Source organism: Sinocyclocheilus grahami, unplaced genomic scaffold, assembly GCF_001515645.1.
Source record: "Sinocyclocheilus grahami isolate Dianchi unplaced genomic scaffold, SAMN03320097.WGS_v1.1 scaffold453.1, whole genome shotgun sequence".
NCBI classification, from domain to species: Eukaryota; Metazoa; Chordata; class Actinopteri; order Cypriniformes; family Cyprinidae; genus Sinocyclocheilus; species Sinocyclocheilus grahami.
The window spans coordinates 708,768-729,002 of NW_015505632.1; the positions used below are offsets into that span (position 1 = coordinate 708,768).

The 20,235-nt window shown below is 39.5% G+C and overlaps 1 protein-coding gene across 1 annotated transcript in view; it reads left to right on the forward strand.

The window, feature by feature from the left end:
* LOC107552540 (nuclear receptor corepressor 1-like) overlaps nt 1-20,235 on the forward strand; it is a 103,606-nt gene that overhangs the window by 70,316 nt on the left and 13,055 nt on the right. Inside the window, exons 21-38 of the mRNA XM_016234440.1 lie at nt 38-485; nt 1,015-1,132; nt 1,603-1,786; nt 3,263-3,461; nt 4,061-4,118; nt 10,722-10,842; nt 11,017-11,112; nt 11,238-11,320; nt 11,411-11,579; nt 11,958-12,077; nt 12,195-12,275; nt 12,566-12,792; nt 12,940-13,270; nt 13,409-13,639; nt 15,012-15,197; nt 15,869-16,018; nt 19,559-19,714; nt 19,850-19,991. Of these exons, the coding sequence (XP_016089926.1) occupies nt 38-485; nt 1,015-1,132; nt 1,603-1,786; nt 3,263-3,461; nt 4,061-4,118; nt 10,722-10,842; nt 11,017-11,112; nt 11,238-11,320; nt 11,411-11,579; nt 11,958-12,077; nt 12,195-12,275; nt 12,566-12,792; nt 12,940-13,270; nt 13,409-13,639; nt 15,012-15,197; nt 15,869-16,018; nt 19,559-19,714; nt 19,850-19,991 (3,100 nt within the window). The remainder of the gene's footprint in view (nt 1-37; nt 486-1,014; nt 1,133-1,602; nt 1,787-3,262; nt 3,462-4,060; nt 4,119-10,721; nt 10,843-11,016; nt 11,113-11,237; nt 11,321-11,410; nt 11,580-11,957; nt 12,078-12,194; nt 12,276-12,565; nt 12,793-12,939; nt 13,271-13,408; nt 13,640-15,011; nt 15,198-15,868; nt 16,019-19,558; nt 19,715-19,849; nt 19,992-20,235) is intronic.

Below are 20,235 nucleotides of genomic sequence, written 5' to 3' on the forward strand. Positions count from 1 at the left end.
TTGCTCAATCATACGCTTTTTCATCTCCTTTCCTCAGGTCCCGATTACAGTTCGGACACAGAGAGTGCGCCTTCTCCAACTCAAACTGATCCCTCCAAATTCGACGCGCCAACTCATCCCAACTCAGGTCTGGACGGCGTGTCGGACCAGGACGTCACGGCAACCAAAGGCCAAGTGGCAGATGCCAAGGGCCAGGAGCCTCCGTACGGCGAGCTACGGGTGAAAGTAGAGAACAGTCCGGAAGGAGGAGCTGGAGACGGGCTTCCTCAGGATGAGCGCACACGCTCTGCATATGAAATGCAGATTTATCCAAAAAGTGAGACACAGGATGTGGAGATGAATGCTCCGAGCAGCGAAAGAGCGCAGGTGCAAGTGAAGACTGAGCCGGAGGTCAAGGACAAGGAGGAGAAACAGCACTCCGATAATGACTCTAGCGCCACCTGCAGTGCGGATGAGGATGTGGAGGCTGAACCTGACCGACAAGGGTGAGAACGCCGCTGCTCATGTTCTGTTATGGGGTTGTCATACATACAGTGCTATTGGTTTCTAGTAGCATGGATAGGGTGGTGATTTATTAATTTAAAGATAATGTATATGTGTGAAAATTATGTAATTGTATTTTCAGTAATATTGAAATGAATACAAAAAATATACATTTAAATTAGAAATGCAAATGTAAAATAAAACATTTCAATTCTTGTAGCCTTAAAAAAAACCTTACTGTCCTGTCAAGCTCTGATGTGTAATGAATTATTTATATTGCTTCAGCTTTTATTAAATACAGTTTTTGTTTTCTTTTGTTGTATTTACCTAAACAAATATTTAGTTGTCCAGCATGGGAATGTGCTTGAGCTAGTATTTTACAAAAGCTGGTGAATAGTCTGTGAATGAACGAAAAATGATTTGTGGTCTCTGTGTCGTTGTGTATATGTGAAAACCCCTTTAAATGTGCCTAGCAGTAGAGTATCAGTAGATAATACATTTTATTATCTTGTTCCTTCCTTCCTGTGGCAGACTTTTCTGTCTGGAGAAGCCGTCATTGCTTGCCACTGCAGGCTCAGTGGTCGTGTCCTCAGCCAAATTCCTCAACGTGCTGCAGCTACAGAAGCGGGCCGCCACCATCCCCCCTATGGTCAGTCCCCATAGCCTCTACCCCCACTTAGCATTCAGATATGCCCCTCTGGACAGAGACAGGGCCCAGCCACCCCGCCACGTGAGTCCTGCCTCCATCTCCACCTCCGCAGATCACGCGCTGTGATTCGCTTCTGCGGCAATCAGCAAACGAATCAGCAAATACCAATTGATTTTCTACACTGAAATCATGATGAGTGAAAATACGTTTGGCTGCTCTGTTGGGCTGATTAGTTGTGCTGTTTGTTGGTGTCTGTTGTGGCGATTTGGTGTGGCTGTGAAAAGGATGTAATCTAACTGGATTTAAGCCCTGATTGGCTGTTCACAAGGTTCATGAAAATGTAACATTTTGGTGCAAAGTAAACAATAGTCGTGCATTTAAATATTTAATCATTTAAATTGTTTTGCTGAACATTAGTCCAGCATGTAGCTTCCATTTGAATCCTTTCTGTTCCTGAATGGTTTGTTTAGGTTTCAGCTTCATTCGGTCACAGCAGCGTTCCTGGAGGACCGTTGAGCGGCTTTGCTATGTTCCAGCACCAAATCAAAGCTGTACATGAGTCCGTGCAGGAGGACAAACAGAGACTGGATCAGAACGAGTCTGACCGCAGGCCGCGAGTCACCACCCACAGCCCCAATGTAGTGGAACGAGAAGGTGAGTCAGACGCAGAAGGAAAGAGAGAAAGAATGCACAAAAACACTTGAGGTGAATGTAGAAAATTGAGGGGAAAAAAAACTAAATCCAGCACCAAGTGTTCCCTCTAAGAAGTTTTGTGAAGAAATGTCCCTTTGCAAGAATGCACAAAAACACTTGAGGTGAATGTAGAAAATTGAGGGGGAAAAAAACTAAATCCAGCACCAAGTGTTCCCTCTAAGAAGTTTTGTGAAGAAATGTCCCTTTGATCTTTGGTCAATATCCACTTGAGATTCTCAGACCGAGTAGATTCACAGGCTTATAAAGTTGTGAAGAAGTGGAATTGGCGACAAATCTTTTTTTGGATCTACCCATCGGTTAATTGGATGGAGGCAGATCTGAATGTGAGCTTGCAGTTGATTGTTTAAATGTTTGGTGAAGTCCAGCATTCGCCACCAGAGAGGAGTTGTTTTCATCAGAAGATTGAGTAATGTTTCAATAAAAATTATGAAGTCAAAGCAATTGTTAAAAGATGAAACACATGCATGGATGAATTGTTCACAGTAACAAAATAGATTGAACCAACATGTGAATTTGTTTATTGCTTTTGGGTATTTCTTAATTTTATAGAGGAGTCTATATATATGTTCATATAATGTCCAGAAATTTGAATGTCTTGGGCAGTTAATAAGTGGTTTAAATTACAGAGAAGCTTTGGTAATTATGACATCAACCCAACCTCCTCGATATAAAAGTAATCTCATCCGAATAGAGCATTTGTCACTTTTTGTTTGGGAGAACTCCTTGACAAAGGAACTGTCTCTGAAGTGAAGAGAGCAGTGAACAATACAAAATTGAGGTTACATAATCTCCCCTGAGACAATCAGACTGAAAGACAAGCAGATGGACCACTGCAAAACAAATAGATTGTGATGTGCCTGTAGTGCCTCTGTTCTATCCTCCCATGCACCCTCACTCAGTTTTTACATGCCAGGAAGTTTGAGCAAAGACAGAAGTTTTTTCTGTTTTTCCTCCTCCTGTTTTATAATGGGTCTCCAAAACAGATTTTTGAAGGGTGTTGAGAGCACGGGAGAGAGAGAGAGAGTGGACTTTGCTCTTCACAGCTAAGAAACACAGTGCTGTTTTTAATGGAGTCAGACAGAAGCAGCCAACCAAAAGGAACATTAGGTCACTGTTTTGTAGTGATATCCATTAGAAACACCACGTTTTGCTCGACCTCGTCCTTACAGACCGGCAGCCTGTAGCTCTAAAAACCTGCCTTGACATTTCTCTTACCAGTGCATTTGCAATGATAGCACTGAATTAACGTTTCTATATCTTCTATTCCTGTGATTAATGCATGTTGAGTCTGTATAATTTGAATACAATGTTTTCTTGATCGCAAATAGAGAGGACACTTGACGTTCTGTTTTGTGTCTTCTGTCTGTCTGCTTGGTGTCTGTGAGTAACTGACTTTTTTCTCTGTTCTGTTCCCAGGTAAGCCATTCACTTACATGCCATTTGACCTGAAGCTGATGGAGCAGGAATCTCACGGTGGAGCGGGCAGACCGGGTTCTCCGTACAGACTCTCTCCTCGCGAGCCTAGCAAAGCCTCACCCCAGCCCGACGGCAGTAACGCCACCCGCTACAGTGTACCTCCAGGTAAGCAGTCTGTACACCCTGTATCCAGGCGAAAGTTTTAGAAACCTGCAGCTTTTTTTTTTTTCAAGACTGTTTGGGCACCAAAATGAACACTCAGCAGCACTCACCCGAATGAGAGTAAAATGGAGTATAAGAACTATAGTCTTCATTGATGTAAGCAACAAGAGCGATTCAAATCGGAGACACTAAAGAAAACACTACTAAAGGTCTACTAATGAAAACATCTTATCTATATCTCAGTCAGCAAGTTTTTTTGTCTTTTATGCTCACAAAGGCATTTATTTGAATAAATAAATAATATATAAAATAACTAGTAATAATAAATAAAAATAATAAAAAATACAAATCTGTTGTTTTTTATTTAAAACAAAATTAGAAAAAAGTTAACTGTCTATCTACTTTTCTGGATTTTATATCTGCTCTGGATTGTGTACTAATCTATATTGTACTTGTGTACTTCAAACATTGTTGGCTCGAACAATAAAATTTGGAGCATGCATTGTTGGAAGTCACTTTGGATTAAAAAACAAAACAAACGGCTCCTGTATAATTGTAATAAATATATCGCAAGATGTTATGGCTAAAATTGCAGTGAAATTTATTTACTTGTTTATTTATTTATTTGTTTTGCAGTCTCAAACAAAGCTACATATACGTCATTGTAGATGTAGAGCTGATTGATGGCCTTCGAGTTAATTATTGAGTCCTTTTGAATATTTCTTGTTTGGGCCTGAATATTTGAACTTTGGCGTTAAATCTGTTATCAAATTACTTTTTTCATACATTTTCAAGCCTTATGAAGTGTTTTTGCTTCAGTGTTTATTTAGACCTGCATACAATTAAGTACACGAGTTGGTATTTCAGTCATTAGTAACCGTGTCTGGAGCGTGTAACCTGACCGTTTTTGTGTCACTAGAAAACTGATTAAGACCCACCCTCTGCTTCTCCATCTTTTAGAGGAGCTCACATTTGTTTGTAAGTTACATGGCTTTTACTAGTCAGGTCAGTGAGTTTCTTCCTGAAGGAAACCTTGAAGCTCTCACGAGGCTCAGCACATGTAACTGATTCCCTTATCAGCCCTACCCTTACAAACTGGAAACTGTTCTCATGGAGACAAGCACTTATAAAACACACTAGATGTTTCTCTCAGGGAAAAAAAAAATACAGCATCTATTAAGTAAACGGAATGTTCCGGTAGGACTGTGTCACTCCTGCAGGTTTATTTGTTTTATGATGATCAGGTTTCATAATGAACTTTGGCTTGAGACTTTGGTCTTCAGTGACCTCTTCTGTGAGGACCCAGATTGAGTGGAATGATGTTTGTGTTACTGACCTGGTCAACAAAAATTTCCCTCTGTGTCCTACATGCATGCTACATCAATAACATGACCCCTACTGATGATGCAGCAGCTGTGATTTACAAGGAATTACCTTACTTGGAGATTCAGAACAAACTAGGGATATCACACTTTGATATTGTAGAATAGGAAACAATAATAATAAATATTATTATTATTACTAGAGTTCGACCGATATGGTTTTTTTTTGGGGGGGGGGGCGATACCGATATTAAGGAGTAAAAAAAGACCGATGTCGATATATCGCCCAATATACTTTATTTGTAGGCTATATTATAGGACAGTATGGTCAAAAGTTTGGACACACTTCCCATTAGTGTGTCCAAATTTTTGACTGGTACTGTACATAGAATACAGTACCAGTCAAAAATTTGGACACACTAATGGGAAGTGTCCAAATTTTTGACTGGTACTGTACACAGAAAACAGTATATACATAAACCGAATATATACATATAAACACATTTTTTGCAATGATGACTCAAATGTGGTGATCCAACACTTATAATGACGTGACAAACATAGGCCTATGTAATGCAGGCAGGGTATTTGACAATAAACTTTATTATTCAAAATGAGAGTAATATTCTCCTAACATTTTATTCTCCCACATCCCGCACACACGAGTGTCTACCAGCACTTCTAATCCACTGGCACTTGACTCGACAGTGCATGTACTACATCCTTTTTACAATCTAGATGATAAATTACTGCATTCTGTCAGCAATGTAACGTGGCAGTAATGTATAGAGACCTCGGCTTGTAACTATACTCTAATCCAACCAAATTAGCTCCTACTGGTCTAACCTGTCACTTTCCCATTCGTGTGTCCAAACATTTGACTGGTACTATATATAGAAAACAGTATATACATAAACCGAATATATACATATAAACACATTTTTTGCAATGATGACTCAAATGTGGTGATCCAACACTTATAATGACGTGACAAACATAGGCCTATGTAATGCAGGCAGGGTATTTGACAATAAACTTTATTATTCAAAATGAGAGTAATATTCTCCTAACATTTTATTCTCCCACATCCCGCACACACGAGTGTCTACCAGCACTTCTAATCCACTGGCACTTGACTCGACAGTGCATGTACTACATCCTTTTTACAATCTAGATGATAAATTACTGCATTCTGTCAGCAATGTAACGTGGCAGTAATGTATAGAGACCTCGGCTTGTAACTATACTCTAATCCAACCAAATTAGCTCCTACTCCGCAGCATGGTCTAACCAGCACAACTAGTACTACCCGTGACGTAAGTAGACATTGATTGCCCAAACGCGTACAAAAACGCCCTCACTCGCCATGATTTAAAACGCCATCTAAACATACTGTCAACATTGTGTCAACTTATTTCGCAAGTATGGAAAAGAGCGATAGATGGACGAACGCTGAAGTGCAGGCACTTTTGAACATTTACGCAACGGAGGAAATCCACTGCAGTGGCTTACGTCACTTCCTAGTACACACTGTCGGTGCGAATGAAACCCTTTAAATGATACTGGGAAATAGTTTGTGCAAAATCGTCCCAATACTTTAGTACTGTACATTTAGTTCTGGAACTAAAGCGGTGCGAAAGGCCCTTTTATGTATTATATCAAATGCCTGTAGAGGGCGCCAATGGCCTGACGATTGTTTTTATACTTTACAACATTAATCCGTATAAATTTGAAAATGGCGTTTTCGTTTCAAAACGTTCTCCGTCCACATTAGTGTTTTCAAACGTTTTCCAAAAGTAACTCATCCACATTAAATTCACTGTACTGCCCATGTGTAAAACCTTTGTTCACTGAGATGATACAGACGGAACAGACATAAGTTTTCATGAAATTCTTCTGGCAGGATTCTATTTACGAAAATATCTCATCATTCACTGATGCGTCCAAGTCACACTCACTCCCCATTATATGTTTGATCTAAAACGCAACTGCCCTCATGTTTTGCCTTAGTTCTGGAACTAAAGCGGTGCGAAAGGCCCTTTTATGTATTATATCAAATGCCTGTAGAGGGCGCCAATGGCCTGACGATTGTTTTTATACTTTACAACATTAATCCGTATAAATTTGAAAATGGCGTTTTCGTTTCAAAACGTTCTCCGTCCACATTAGTGTTTTCAAACGTTTTCCAAAAGTAACTCATCCACATTAAATTCACTGTACTGCCCATGTGTAAAACCTTTGTTCACTGAGATGATACAGACGGAACAGACATAAGTTTTCATGAAATTCTATTTACGAAAATATCTCATCATTCACTGATGCGTCCAAGTCACACTCACTCCCCATTATATGTTTGATCTAAAACGCAACTGCCCTCATGTTTTGCCACAGGACAGCAATTCTGAGTAAATTTTCTCTCATCTTTGCAGGACTGTTATGTGAAGAGTGTACAAAGTAACATATCTTTAGCAACAGTGTGAAAGTTAATAGCAAATAACAGCCACAATACCAGTATAAACAGATATCTATTGGTACAATATGACTAAACATGCATCATCATATTCAAAAGCCTCCGTTTTCACAGTCCACACTACAACGCAAAAACGGCTGTTTCAGATTTATCCACTTTGTAGAGGGTTTTCAAAAAGCTCCATTTTCCTTGACAAAAGCAGCATCTCAGTGTGGACAGAAGGCCAAAACGGAGACGTTTTTCAAACAAAAACGTATTAGTGAGGACAATGCATGTAACCTACACGCATATAAATAAAACTCATATATTTATTTGAATCGCAGCCTTTGTGAATTCACAATAGCACTATGCTTTACGATGATTTTTAAATGGTTTTAATCTTTGTGCAGCCTTAGAAAGTGGTCTAATAATGCTTTTCGTGGATTCTCGTCTGTGGAACACGACACTTAATCAACACGTGCAAAATGCATTCAGGATTTTATAATCGTGATAGCCCTACTCACGTTTAGGTTATGAAGAATGCAGAAAAATGATAATGTCCTGCTGTATATTTTTGTGGAAACATGATGTTTTTTCAGGATTATTTGATGAAAGTTCAAAAGAACAGTATTTATTTGAAAGATAATTTTTTTAATAACATTTTTAAATGTCTTTACTGTCACTTTTGATCAATTTAATGCATCCTTGTCTTTATAAAATTATTAATTTCTTTTTCTTTTCTGACCCCAAACTTTTGTTTTTGCAGTGATATTAATTTGGTTTTGAGAATAGTAAAAGGTCACTGGTATTCATTAAAACCTTGAATGAATATGACAAAGCATAGCAGGAGTAATCTTTAACTTCTCCTCTGCATTCCCCAGTAAATCACGTGGCCAGCCTTTATACAGACATTATAGCATCTCTGAATGAGAAGTTGAACCGTACTTGAACAATGTAACTATACTGACGTCTGTACTGTCAGACCTGTATTGTTTTTATTTGTGCATAAGAATCATCCAGAAACACATAACAGATAAGCGATTACATTAAGAGAACTTCACACCCTGCACTAAAGAACCGCAGAGACCACCTGATCTCATCTCTACACTCTAGGCTTTTTACACTGAAGGAGACAAGAGAGTTCACGACTCAATATTTCAAAAGAGATGCGTGAGAGGCTGGGCTGTCTGAAAATGGAAGAGGTGCTTTTAGTAGGGCTGTGAGTCACTGGTGAGCAGCAGTGAAGGAAGACTTCATTCCTCCCATACTAAGAGCTTCAGGTTAGACTCAGGTCTGTGTTTCTTTGTCAGGCTTTAGTCACAGGTTTTTGTTTGAGGCTCTCTCCATTTCGGTGACAAATTGTTTTTAAATTTTTTTTTGTCATCTAGGTTTTATAAGCTAGTCGGTTTTAAGAAAGGTCATTTGCAGGTCCTGCAGAAGTTTGGTAGGTTGTGTGTAGTAGGTCAGAAGTACTGAGCATTGAATCTGACCAGTGAGACTTGGAGTCTACATTCAAGGAATAAGGGAAGAGACGCTGTGAATAGTCACGACTAAAGGCCGTTGTTAGGCACGATGCTCAATGCAGTTCAAAGTATAGCACAGCCTTGAGTGACTTGTTGATTTTAACATTTGTATTAGTGTTTTTTTTATTTTTTTTATTCTGTTAAGAAAATTCATCAAGTGGTGTCCTTCCAGATACAGCCACTGACATAACAGATTTTTGCTATGCAACGAACATAACAATACCATATAAGAGATCTGCAGTGATACGGTGTCTGATGTCATAGCTGTGATGGTGTTGTGGATTTTTGCATGCTTTTTAACAATGTACTGACCAATCAGAAGTCAGGAACAAAACTACTTAGTAGTATAATACACCTTAAAGTACCACTGAAGTGCCCTTAAACTAGAGGTCTGTACAGGCTTTAAACTGAAGCCCGAACCCGACCCGTACCCGAGATCGTCTGACCCAGCCCTACCCGACCCGACCCGAGCGGCACGACACTTTTTTTTTCTCCACAACAAATAGCCAATAAAAAAAAAATGCTGTATTTCACGATTACATGCAACGGTCAGTAAACAAATACATGTAAAGAAACCGATTCATTAAGGCTCGGCCAGTTCACAAGGCAAAAGAAAAAACACTTACCAGTTCTGAAAGTTTATGAACATCAGGTGCCTCGGTCACATAAATTCTGCCGAGTTTTTGAATGTTGTATACGACAAGACGATAATTCTTCCATCGTGCAAATTATGGTCATTTTCGTCAGTTAAGGCTCATTAGCATTCGGCCTGCTTTAAATCAAACACAGATGCATATAGTTTTAGTTTAGCTATAAGCCCGAGCCCGACCCGAACCCGAAGCTATTCATTAAACATTAACCCGAAGCCAACCCGAAAGTATTTCGGGACCCGTCGGGCTCGGGTCGGGTAGCAGACCTCTACCTTAAACACAGCAATATTTTGTATGCAGTTTCCACTAAAACTTGAAAAAGCCACATTTGACAGCTTGTGACAGCTACATCATATTACAAATGTAAGTCTTAATAGATTCCCCTAATAGAACTGTTATAAATATACTGTTCCCCTGAATGAACTGTTATAAATGAACTGTTCCCAAAATATAAAACTGATGTAGTCTAACATTGTTGAGGTCTCCACAGTTTTTTTTTTTAACTGTGAAACTTTGGGCTGGGCCAGTGTTGCTGCTTTGTGCACAAACTAATTAGTGCAAATGTACTCCCTCATGTTGTGGAAGCTGTCCTCAGTAAAATGCGCAGCACACAATAGCAAATTGGGGTTATAATGCTCAGGAACAGAGTTAAGAAGTAAATTGCAACCACTGTTTCCTGACATCATCTGCTTTCGGAAGTGAAAAAAAACAGCGTTTCAGGCGGTCGCACACCGGACGAGAAGCACAGCGTCGTGCCACGGCTTTAAAATTCAAACACATTATTTTCTATGAGTGTAGGCACACAGGCGGCGCCGTTCGGTGTCTGTCCGCGGCACTCATAGTAAACATGTCCTCTCTGCGCTGTCGAGTCGGTCGCGCCGCTCGGTCCATTGAGCCGCGCCTATGACAGGTCAGCGAACACTTGAATACCGCGCCGTTTCGTCCCACATTTGGGTTGTTTCACTTCCCATACCCAACCATTCGAATTTCTGTAGGCGGGAATTCTTTGTAATAATATTCTAATAATCCGCTTTGTGATATCACAAAGCCCGAAAACCAAATGCTGTAGTCCAAACGAGCTGTTTGCTGTAGTTCTTGAAAATTGATTTTTTTTTTAAACGAAATATCTCCCTTTGGAGTGGACTTTGAGATTTGTAACTTTCTAGATCTTTTTTATGCCCAAACATGCACACTACACACTGACTAAAATTAAAAAAGTGAAAAAGCATAATAGGACCCCTTTAAGACTCTTGGTGCTTATGCTAAGTTTAAATACTTCCTACATGTAATGGGATCAAGGCAGGGATCAAGGGTTTTCCTGGTATTTCACTCTGATTTGTGTCTTCCCTGCAGGGAACGCCAGGAACGTACCTTCCTTCTCAAACGCATGCTGTGTACGTACCGGAGGTAGTTAAGACCACAGGGGGGTCGATCTCGCTCGGTTTACCAAGACAGCAGGACCCTGCCAAACCTGGTGAGCAAGAGAGATTTGAGAGTATAAATACATCTTAATCCCGCAGTTAAGCTCAGCTTAACTAGACTCAGCCGTGGCTTCTGTGGCTGAGTTTTGTTATGATGTTTAGAAGATGAATACTTCATGTGGTCCATGAAATGTGTAATCTAAACACCTGATTGTGTGTGTGTTTAGTGTCATATATTAAGCAGGAGGAGTGTTCTCCACGTGGACAGAGCGCTCAGGCGGAGGGTCTCTTATCCAGAGCTCAGTATGAGGGAGTTGTCAGAGGTGAGATGACTTAAAATATACTATAAAATTAATAAAAATCAAGAATTAATCCACAAAAGTAAACAGTTTTACCATTCAAACACAAACCAAACAATGTTTTTCTTCCTCTCCTCTGCTCCCATTAGGACCCATGCAGATTCCAGACATGAGAGGGCCACCTGGAAAAGGCCCAGAGGGCTTGAATTTCAGAGGAGGCTCCATTACGCAGGTATCTTTATTATAGGCCTTACTGTAGTATTTGAGTAATTTTCATTTATACTTGTGTAGTATTTCTCACACTCACTCTTTGTCTTTGTAGGGCACTCCTGCCCTGACTCAGTCCAATGTAGCAGCGGATCTGTTGAAAGGCACTATTGCTAAACTGGCCACAGAGGACCTGAGCGGCCCAGAGAAGAGCCAATCTGATGCTCATTCTAAACCTCATGTTATCTACGAAGGCAAAAGCGGACACATCCTCTCTTTTGATGGTCAGAGCCAGAACCGCTTCCTTTCTGGTGTACTTGTGAGAACAGTATACCCCAGGGATATTGAATATTTAAGTTGTTTTTGTGACTAGTTATTTTAATATGCTTTTTATGTTTTATATATAGTTTATATTGTCAAAAGGCTAAAATAATAGTGTGATTAGTTTCTGCTATATTTCCCGGCACAAGTGGAGTCAGATTCAGACTCAGGTGAAGTGCTTCTTTTCAAGGGCTAAATGACATATTTGTTAGCAGTGCAACAAGAGCAGTTTCTATTTTTATAGAGCGCCAGAGCTTACCAGGAGTTTTTTTTTTACATGCTCTATTGATGTTTTTAGTTCATTTTATTACAATAATATATCTTGCTTTATGTTCCAACAGCCATTAAGAACCCTAGAGATGGCACTAGAAGCCCACGAATGGGGCACGATCTCAAACGCTCATATGACATCATGGAGGGGTCCCGTGGACACCCAACACGTGAGACAGCACCTTATGAAGGTTAGTCATGTTTTTATGTTGTTTATCTGAGAAGAATAAAGCACAAAAGATTCAAAGCGGAGAGTGTGTTTGCCACTAGAGCACCTTTTAAAGACATTTTTCCTGTTTTTCTGTCAGGTTTGATCAGCAGAGCATTGCCAAGAGAAAGTCCTCACGAGTCTAAAGATCGAGCCATACTCACAGGATCCATCATGCAAGGTAATGCTGATGCTTCCACCACACTTCCTTACTTCCGTTCTGAAAATATGTAATTATTTTATAAAAATATATAAAGACTAGTTGTTTTCAACTCTAGTTGATTAGTATGTACTAGTATAAAGGATTGCAAATCATTTCAAATTATAATACAATACAAAATATTTCTCACAGCTAAAAGAGCCACAGGAGAAGAAAACTATAAATACTACTTTAATTTTAATAATTGCTCATTTTTAAGAACATGTATGGACATTTCTGCATCATGCTTAATCTTCTCTGCCATGTTTCAGGAACACCAAGAGCCTCTGCTGAAGTCTATGATGAGGCCTCCAAGTACGGTAAACAGATCAAGAGGGAAAGTCCACCCATACGCTCTTTTGAGGGAGGTATCACAAAGGGTAAACCGTATGAGGGGGTGAACACCATAAAGGAGATGGGCCGCTCAATTCACGAGATTCCCCATAAGGAGACTCAAGACAGTCGTAAAACTCCTGTTCTGGAAGGATCCATTACTCAGGTACTTGATTTGAGGTTGTTAGAGTTTCCCACACTGAAATGTATTTATGAAGAACATTCACAAATCACATTCAGATCAGTCAAATGAAATATGCCTTAAGACAACAGTTTATCGTTCTCCTAATTTTCTTAATGTGCATCTCTGCAGGGTATTCCTCTGAAGTACGAGAGCAGTACTGTGAACCCGTCAGCCATCAAGCACAATGTTAAATCTCTGATCACAAGCCCAGTGAAGATCTCACACTCTGTCATTGAGGCAGCTGAGCGCGAGAGGGCCAAGTACGAGGATGCGAAGACGTCCGAACGTGTCCGGCACACCTCTGTAGTGAACTCCACATCTGTCCTTCGCTCCACACACACAGAAGCGGGAAAATCTCAGCTCAGTCCAGCCATGTATGAGGACAGCAATGCACGCAGAACCCCTACATACACCGGCACCTCCATATCCAGAGGTTCACCTCTGCTGCGAGGGCAAGACGGTATGAATGCGGCATCTCTCATTTAATCTTTCAGTCATCCCCAGACAGTTGTTCTTCTAACAATTAAACACCGATCCTTAGCTTACATCTAGCAGTCAATTGCACAGGTCATTGAACTGATTTTTTTTTCTCAAACAGGAAGTATAACAACAGGTAAACCAGCTTCTCATGAGAGGAAGAACACACTGACTCCCACCCAGAGGGACAGTGTGCCCGCCAAGTCACCTGTGTCCGGGGGTGAACATCTTGCTTCTCACAGCCCGTTTGACCCCCACCATAGACCTGTGGCACCTGGAGAGATGTACCGGACTCACCTACCACCACACTTGGACCCCAGCCTCGCTTTTCACCACAGAGTCCTCGACCCAGGTAATTTAAGGCATTATGGAATCTTTTCAGGGGCCAGATTCATGATAATCTTCTTAAGAACAAATAAAGTTATTTGGATTAATAATGTAGTTCTTTAAAAAAGAAAAAAGTGATTATAAAAGTATTTTAAATTTTGTAAAAATTGTAGTAGTAATATATATTGTAATGCTTAATATTGAAATAACACAAATTTCATTAAACCTTTTGGGATTTAAGACAAATGTGGCACTATCTTTAAGATGCTTCAAAGCTTTTTAAGAACTTTTTTTCCTCTTTTTTTTCCTTTTTTTTTTTTCTTTCTGCGAGCAGCATTAAAGGGTTGGTTCACCCAAAATTTTAAATTCTGTCGTTAATTACTCACCCTCATGTCGTTCCAAACCCGTAAGACCTTCGTTCATCTTCGGAACACAAATTAAGATATTTTTTATTAAATCCAAGAGCTCTCAGACCCTTCATAGACAGCAACACAACTGCAATGTTCCCAGGTCCAGAAACGTAGCAAGGACATTGGTAAAATAGTCCATGTGACATCAGCGGTTCAACCGTAATTTTCGAAGCTACGAGAATACTTTTTGTGCGCAAAGAAAACAAAAATAACGACTTTACTCAACAATACTTCTTATCCTCATCCTGTCTGCAGCACGAGCCGCCATTGTAGAGAGAGTATCACAATGCATGCGCTGGCTTCCGGTTCATGTAAACAACACATGCGCGTGCTTACGCATGTGTGCTATGTATGCAGGGGTGCCATGCTCATTCATTGTTTACATGAACCTGTAAAAAATTTAATTTGTGGATGAACAATACAAAAACATTCACAATAAGATCAGTAAGATGCATTTACAAAATAGCTAGGATAAATTTATATTTCTTGCTGATTTAAAAAAATTATCTTATAGAACAGTCTCTGTTTAAAGTCTCTATACAGAATATTGTCTGTTTTTTTAAACTATGTTAGAAAAGAATAAAAAACAGTAGTTGTTTTGTAAATCTGACCCATTGATACATTACTTAATAGGGCTCAGAGCACATGGGTAGTGGGCTACGCTTTGCCAAGGAATGGAAAATTTGTGAATAATGAATTAGTTCTGTTCTGAAACCATGCTTCCTACAAACAGGCTTGCAGGGAAAACAGTTCATGCGTCACACAAAATTGATTGATGTTCTGAGTTAATGGTCCTCTCTTAAAAGCACTATTCCTATCTCATTGATAAACATCATGTTTTGGTTTTTCAACCTACTCTCATGCATTAGATAATAACATTTCCTGCTCAACTCTCCACTACTGTGGCAAATCCGCACCATTGACGTCAAGACAAGAACAGCGGTCTTTTCACCTCTCATCCTTGTTGTCCTCTGTACATCTCAACAGCATACATGTTCCCACGGCAACCGTCGCCGACCGGTTACCCCAACACATACCAGCTGTACACCATGGAAAACACTCGGCAGACCATTCTGAACGATTATATCACCTCGCAGCAGATGCGCCCTGATATCACGAGGGGACTGTCACCACGGGAACAGTCCATTGCCATCCCATACCCACCAGCTAGAGGTAAGGAGCATGATTGTCTGAATGTGTATGTTTGTTTGTGAAAGTGAAGGAAAGTATCGAAAGTGTAGTCTGTAAATATTGTGTTTGTGTGAACTAGTGGCAACCTTTTCCAGACCATCAGAAGCAAATGACCCTCACGCAAATTCTAATTGCACGTGAAATTTGAGTTCAAAACAATTGTTAAATCCAGGACTGGGGCTATTCCCTAGACATCCACTAGACCCATCTGTTAAGAGGCCCACAATTTTTTATTTTTGTGGTTATGTATGTTCAATAGCATCTACAGGAACAAGGTTACCTGTTAAAAGTTGACCTGGGTTTAAAAAAAATCCTAGTAATACTACAGTTTCAATCTGAAGGAGTTTGAGCTCAGACCTTTAAAAGGTCCTGCTGTCTACATCTCCAGTCCACATTGCACCATTTTTCTAGTTTTGATGTTGCTTTACTTAGTGAAAACCATTGTTTAGTGGAAACCAGCTTTCACTCCTGGTATCTTGTTATTTTTAGTAATTGAGCTCTTGATGTTGTTAATGAGCTACTTCAAATTGTTCAATTCCTCTTCTAGTCATTAGATGTTTTTAGAAGATCAGTAGAGGGTCTTGGCTCTTTAAAGTTAAAGCTGATTGGTTGTGGATGCTCACCCTCTGGCCCTTTGCTTCTGTCTGTAAAAGGAATAATTGATCTAGCCCAGATGCCACCTACCATCCTGTTACCTCACCCTGGGGGGACAGTTTCCCCCTCCCTGGAACGCATCACCTACATCCCTGGACCTCAGACCCCTTTCCCTCCTAGGGCATTCAACCCTGCCTCCATATCTCCAGGTGAGGATCCCACCCCTCCTCTCCTATCCAACACCTGAACTTCCCCTTCCAGTCCTGGTGGTGGTGCTTTAGAAACTCGCCCTTTGCTGCTGCTCTGAGATCAGTTTTGCTGTTTTAATCGAGACTCTTTCTTCCACCTAAAATTAACTACATCTGTTTTCTGCACCACTATGATGGCAATGCGCTGCTACTAAATCTACAGCATCGTGGCAAAAGGAAATACATTTCACCTGATTTATGAGCTAGTCTGAATTGATTGTGGCGATTTATTGTGTAATAATACAAAAAACAACAATTCTAGGTCTTCTTTGGTCCTAAAACCTGTACCTGACCCAAATCAGTTCCTGCCCGAACCAGACGTGCATCATTTATTATTTTAAAAAGAAAAACCTGACTTGACACAGACTAACCCGAGTCCGACTGACCCGGTGGTCTTTATTTTTATTTTTTTGGGGGAGCCGAATGCAAAAATCAGTAATGTCCCAAGACCAAAATCAGAAATGACAAATTAGAAACTCCACAGCATGTGTAGGTTTAAAAGTAGGCCCATAATCTTCCCTTATTTGTAGATGAAATTCTTTCTCCAATCCTTCTTCGCAACGTTTACTTAATAATGTAAATAATGTAGCCTTTGTAATACTTTGTGTAAGAAAAAACACAAAAATGTACAGTTATGATTTAATTTTGGTTGCTTTATTTAGACAAAAGTGCATTGTTTTTCCACAAATCCCAAAAAATAAGCCACTCGTAAACTTTCAAATGTATCAATCAAATGACAAGGACATTTATGTTAATATTAATCTCCAGGACATTCATTTACCTGGAACCCAAGGCTACTAATATCACACACAACCCATGGCTGAGGCACTCATCAATGTGTTGGACCCAAACTTGTTCGTGTCTCAATTTTTTTTTTATATCTAGTGTGACTCTGAAGAGCTCAAATTTATATTCTTTGTTTTCACTGGCTACTAGTGAAACCGAACATGCGGCACTAGTTTAGTCAAATTCACAAACAAATAATTATTTTAATGAATCAATCAAGAAGATGCACCGTCTGTTCAGATCAGTTTATGGCCTTGGCAGGCTTTCTGCTGAATTCTGTATGTGGTGACACATAAGGGATTAGTTTTAAGGGATTCGATTGAGCATATTAGCAGTCACAAAGAATGAAGAGAGCTGCTGGTATCAATCTCTGTCTGCATGAGATTGTAGCTTAAGATGGATGTACATGTAGGATATTAGTCAGAATTTAAAAAGCAGCTGAAGTGCCAAAACCCCCATTTTCTGCAAGTACTTTCCTAGCCCTCTCTGTTGCCCTCCCCTGAGAAGCTGCCTTATTTGTGCATCTCAAACATCATATTGGGGTGAAGGCAAACATTGGCCTTGGCTCAGTAGTGTCATATTTAAAGTTCGTCTTGGGAGCGCAGGTGGTCTGAAGGTGAGTAGACCTTGACTGTCTAAACATCTATTCAAACGAGAGGGGAATTATGACGTCAAATGAATCGCAAAAAAATTATATTGCTAGATATATTTGCTCTCTGTGTGAATATGCTTTTAGAATTGTTTCATGGCTCCTGTGTCGGTGTTATATGCTAAAAAGATCAGCACAGAACTGGTGTTGTAGTATAACACTACAACACCAGTTCTGTGCTGATCTTTTTAGCATTATTCCATGTGCTGTCTTTACATACAGTTTGAATCTTGTACATGAGTACATACAAATACCTGTTGTCTTTTAAGAATAATTCGTTTAATTTGCTATTTTGCTTTGTACCCGTTTTGTATCTCTTTGTCAGTTTTTTTTGGCTTTTGAGCTTTTCTGCTTGTTTGGCTCCATAGGTACTGATTCTTCCATTGTGTCCGCCGGTAAAGCATAGTAATAAGCGTCTACATAGTCCATTGTTCATTTTTGCTCTTTACTTCACCAAACAAAGTTACGCTCCTTTAGAGGAAGCAGCCAATAAGCATGAGGATTCTTTTAACGTTTAAACATATTTTAACATGGTAAAGTACATTGAGGCGCAACCTTTTTTACATGTAATTAAAACATAGTAGTCTATTATGAGTAGTTATAGTCTCTTCTGAGTGTTCACCATTTAGATAACTCTTCACAAAAACAATTTATTTCATAAATTTTGTATAAAAAGTTTTAAAGTGGAACCAAACTTCTGAATGGAATGCACCTTAGTTTTTCAATTCAGGTTTCTCCATCTGGCGAAGCTGTCATGCAACAAAACTAGTTGGCTTGATTCTAACCAATGAAATACCTGATGCAGTGATGCACAGTTCATAGACATCCCATTATATGTCGTGTTGCATGTAGCACATTGATTTTATTTACAAATATTGTGTGTCCATTTGATTGGTTAGAATTGTATTTGTTGTAACCTCTGACTGTTGCAACAAAAGCAGATTGTGATTGCATAAAACACTGAAAATAACTTGTGAATACACTGATGTTCTTGTAATACTTATAAACAAAGACAAAGGTTAGGCATGTTTGTTTGTGGGCAGCTTTTGTACTTATATAGTTAGTTACGTCATTGTTTGTCTTGGAGGGCTTTGCAATTCCCCACACCCACGGGAACCAGCACCATTTCAGTGGAAAAGGAGTAATAATACATGCTAACATGTATTAAAGAGAATGCCTTGGTTAATGGATTAATGCCTTGTTTATTCATATACAGTGGGTACGGAAAGTATTCAGACCCCCTTAAATTTTTCACTCTGTTATATTGCAGCCATTTGCTAAAATCATTTAAGTAAATTTTTTTTCCTCATTAATGTACACACAGCACCCCATATTGACAGAAAAACACAGAATTGTTGACATTTTTGCAGATTTATTAAAAAAGAAAAACTGAAATATCACATGGTCCTAAGTATTCAGACCCTTTGCTGTGACACTCATATATTTGAGGAAAAAAATGAACTTAAATGATTTTAGCAAATGGCTGCAATATAACAAAGAGTGAAAAATGTAAAGGGGTCTCAATACTTTCCGTACCCACTGTACATTTGTATATCTGTGCAATAGGGCTGTGCAATTAATCGTATGCGATTTGTCATGCACATCTTGTCAGTAAAGCCGGTTCCGTGATTAGTAGTAAATCTTCATCACCTGCTTTCCGATGGAGCAGCATTTACTACACAGAGCAGTGGTTCACTGACAATTATTAAGCAATATCGCGTTCATAATCGAATGCGATTCATCTGCGATTATGAACACGATATTGCCTAGCTTGTCAGTGAACTACGGCTCTGTGTATTAAATGCCGCTCCATCTGAAAGCAGGTGATGGCGATTTACTACTAATCACGGAACCGGCTTTACTGACGAGATGCACTTGAAAATTGCATGTGATTAATTGCACAGCCCTACTGTGCAATTATTTCACATCACTGTTATCATGACTCTTTCTGCTATCCCTAACAGCAACACAGCTGGCCCTGTCAAAGTGCAGCAAGTGTAAAGGGACTTTTTGGTTGTAACCCCACTTTTTGTTTTTGTGTGTTTCCTGTTCTTCACTCCCCACAGGACATCCTGCCCATCACAGTGCCACTGCAGCTATTGTGGAGAGGGAGAGAGAGAGTCAGAGAGAGAAGGAACGCGAGAGGGAAAGGGAAAGAGAGCGGGAGCGAGAAAGAGATCAGAGAGAACGGGAACGCGCAGCGGTAGAATATATGCGTGGAGGTAAGACCACTCCGAAGGAAATTGTCACCAATAATGGTCCTTTCTTCTCAGTCTATAACAAACTGATGTTTTATGATGTTTTACTGATGATTATTCTGACAATATTCTTAGGATTTGTCGCTGTTTATTTTGCAGTTTCTGAGCAACCTGGCCGACCAGGCAGCCGTAGTTTTCTGCGTTCCACTTCACCCTCTGTGAGATCACAGGAGGGCGTCCTCCAACAGCGGCCAAGCATCTTCCAGGGCACCAACTCCAAGAGTGTCATTACACCACTCATGTGAGCAATGCACTATTTATGACCACAATCTAATAATAATTTATTTGTTTTATTATTATTAATAATTACGTGCACACGTTAACTTTATTTGTATTATATTAACTTTATATTAACTTACTGTATTATAAACTTGTAAAGCATTTATTTTATATTTTTATTTATCTTGATTTTATGTATTTTATTTATCTATTTATAATTAATTAATTTATTTTTTGTGGTTTTTAAAGGGATATTTCACCCCCCC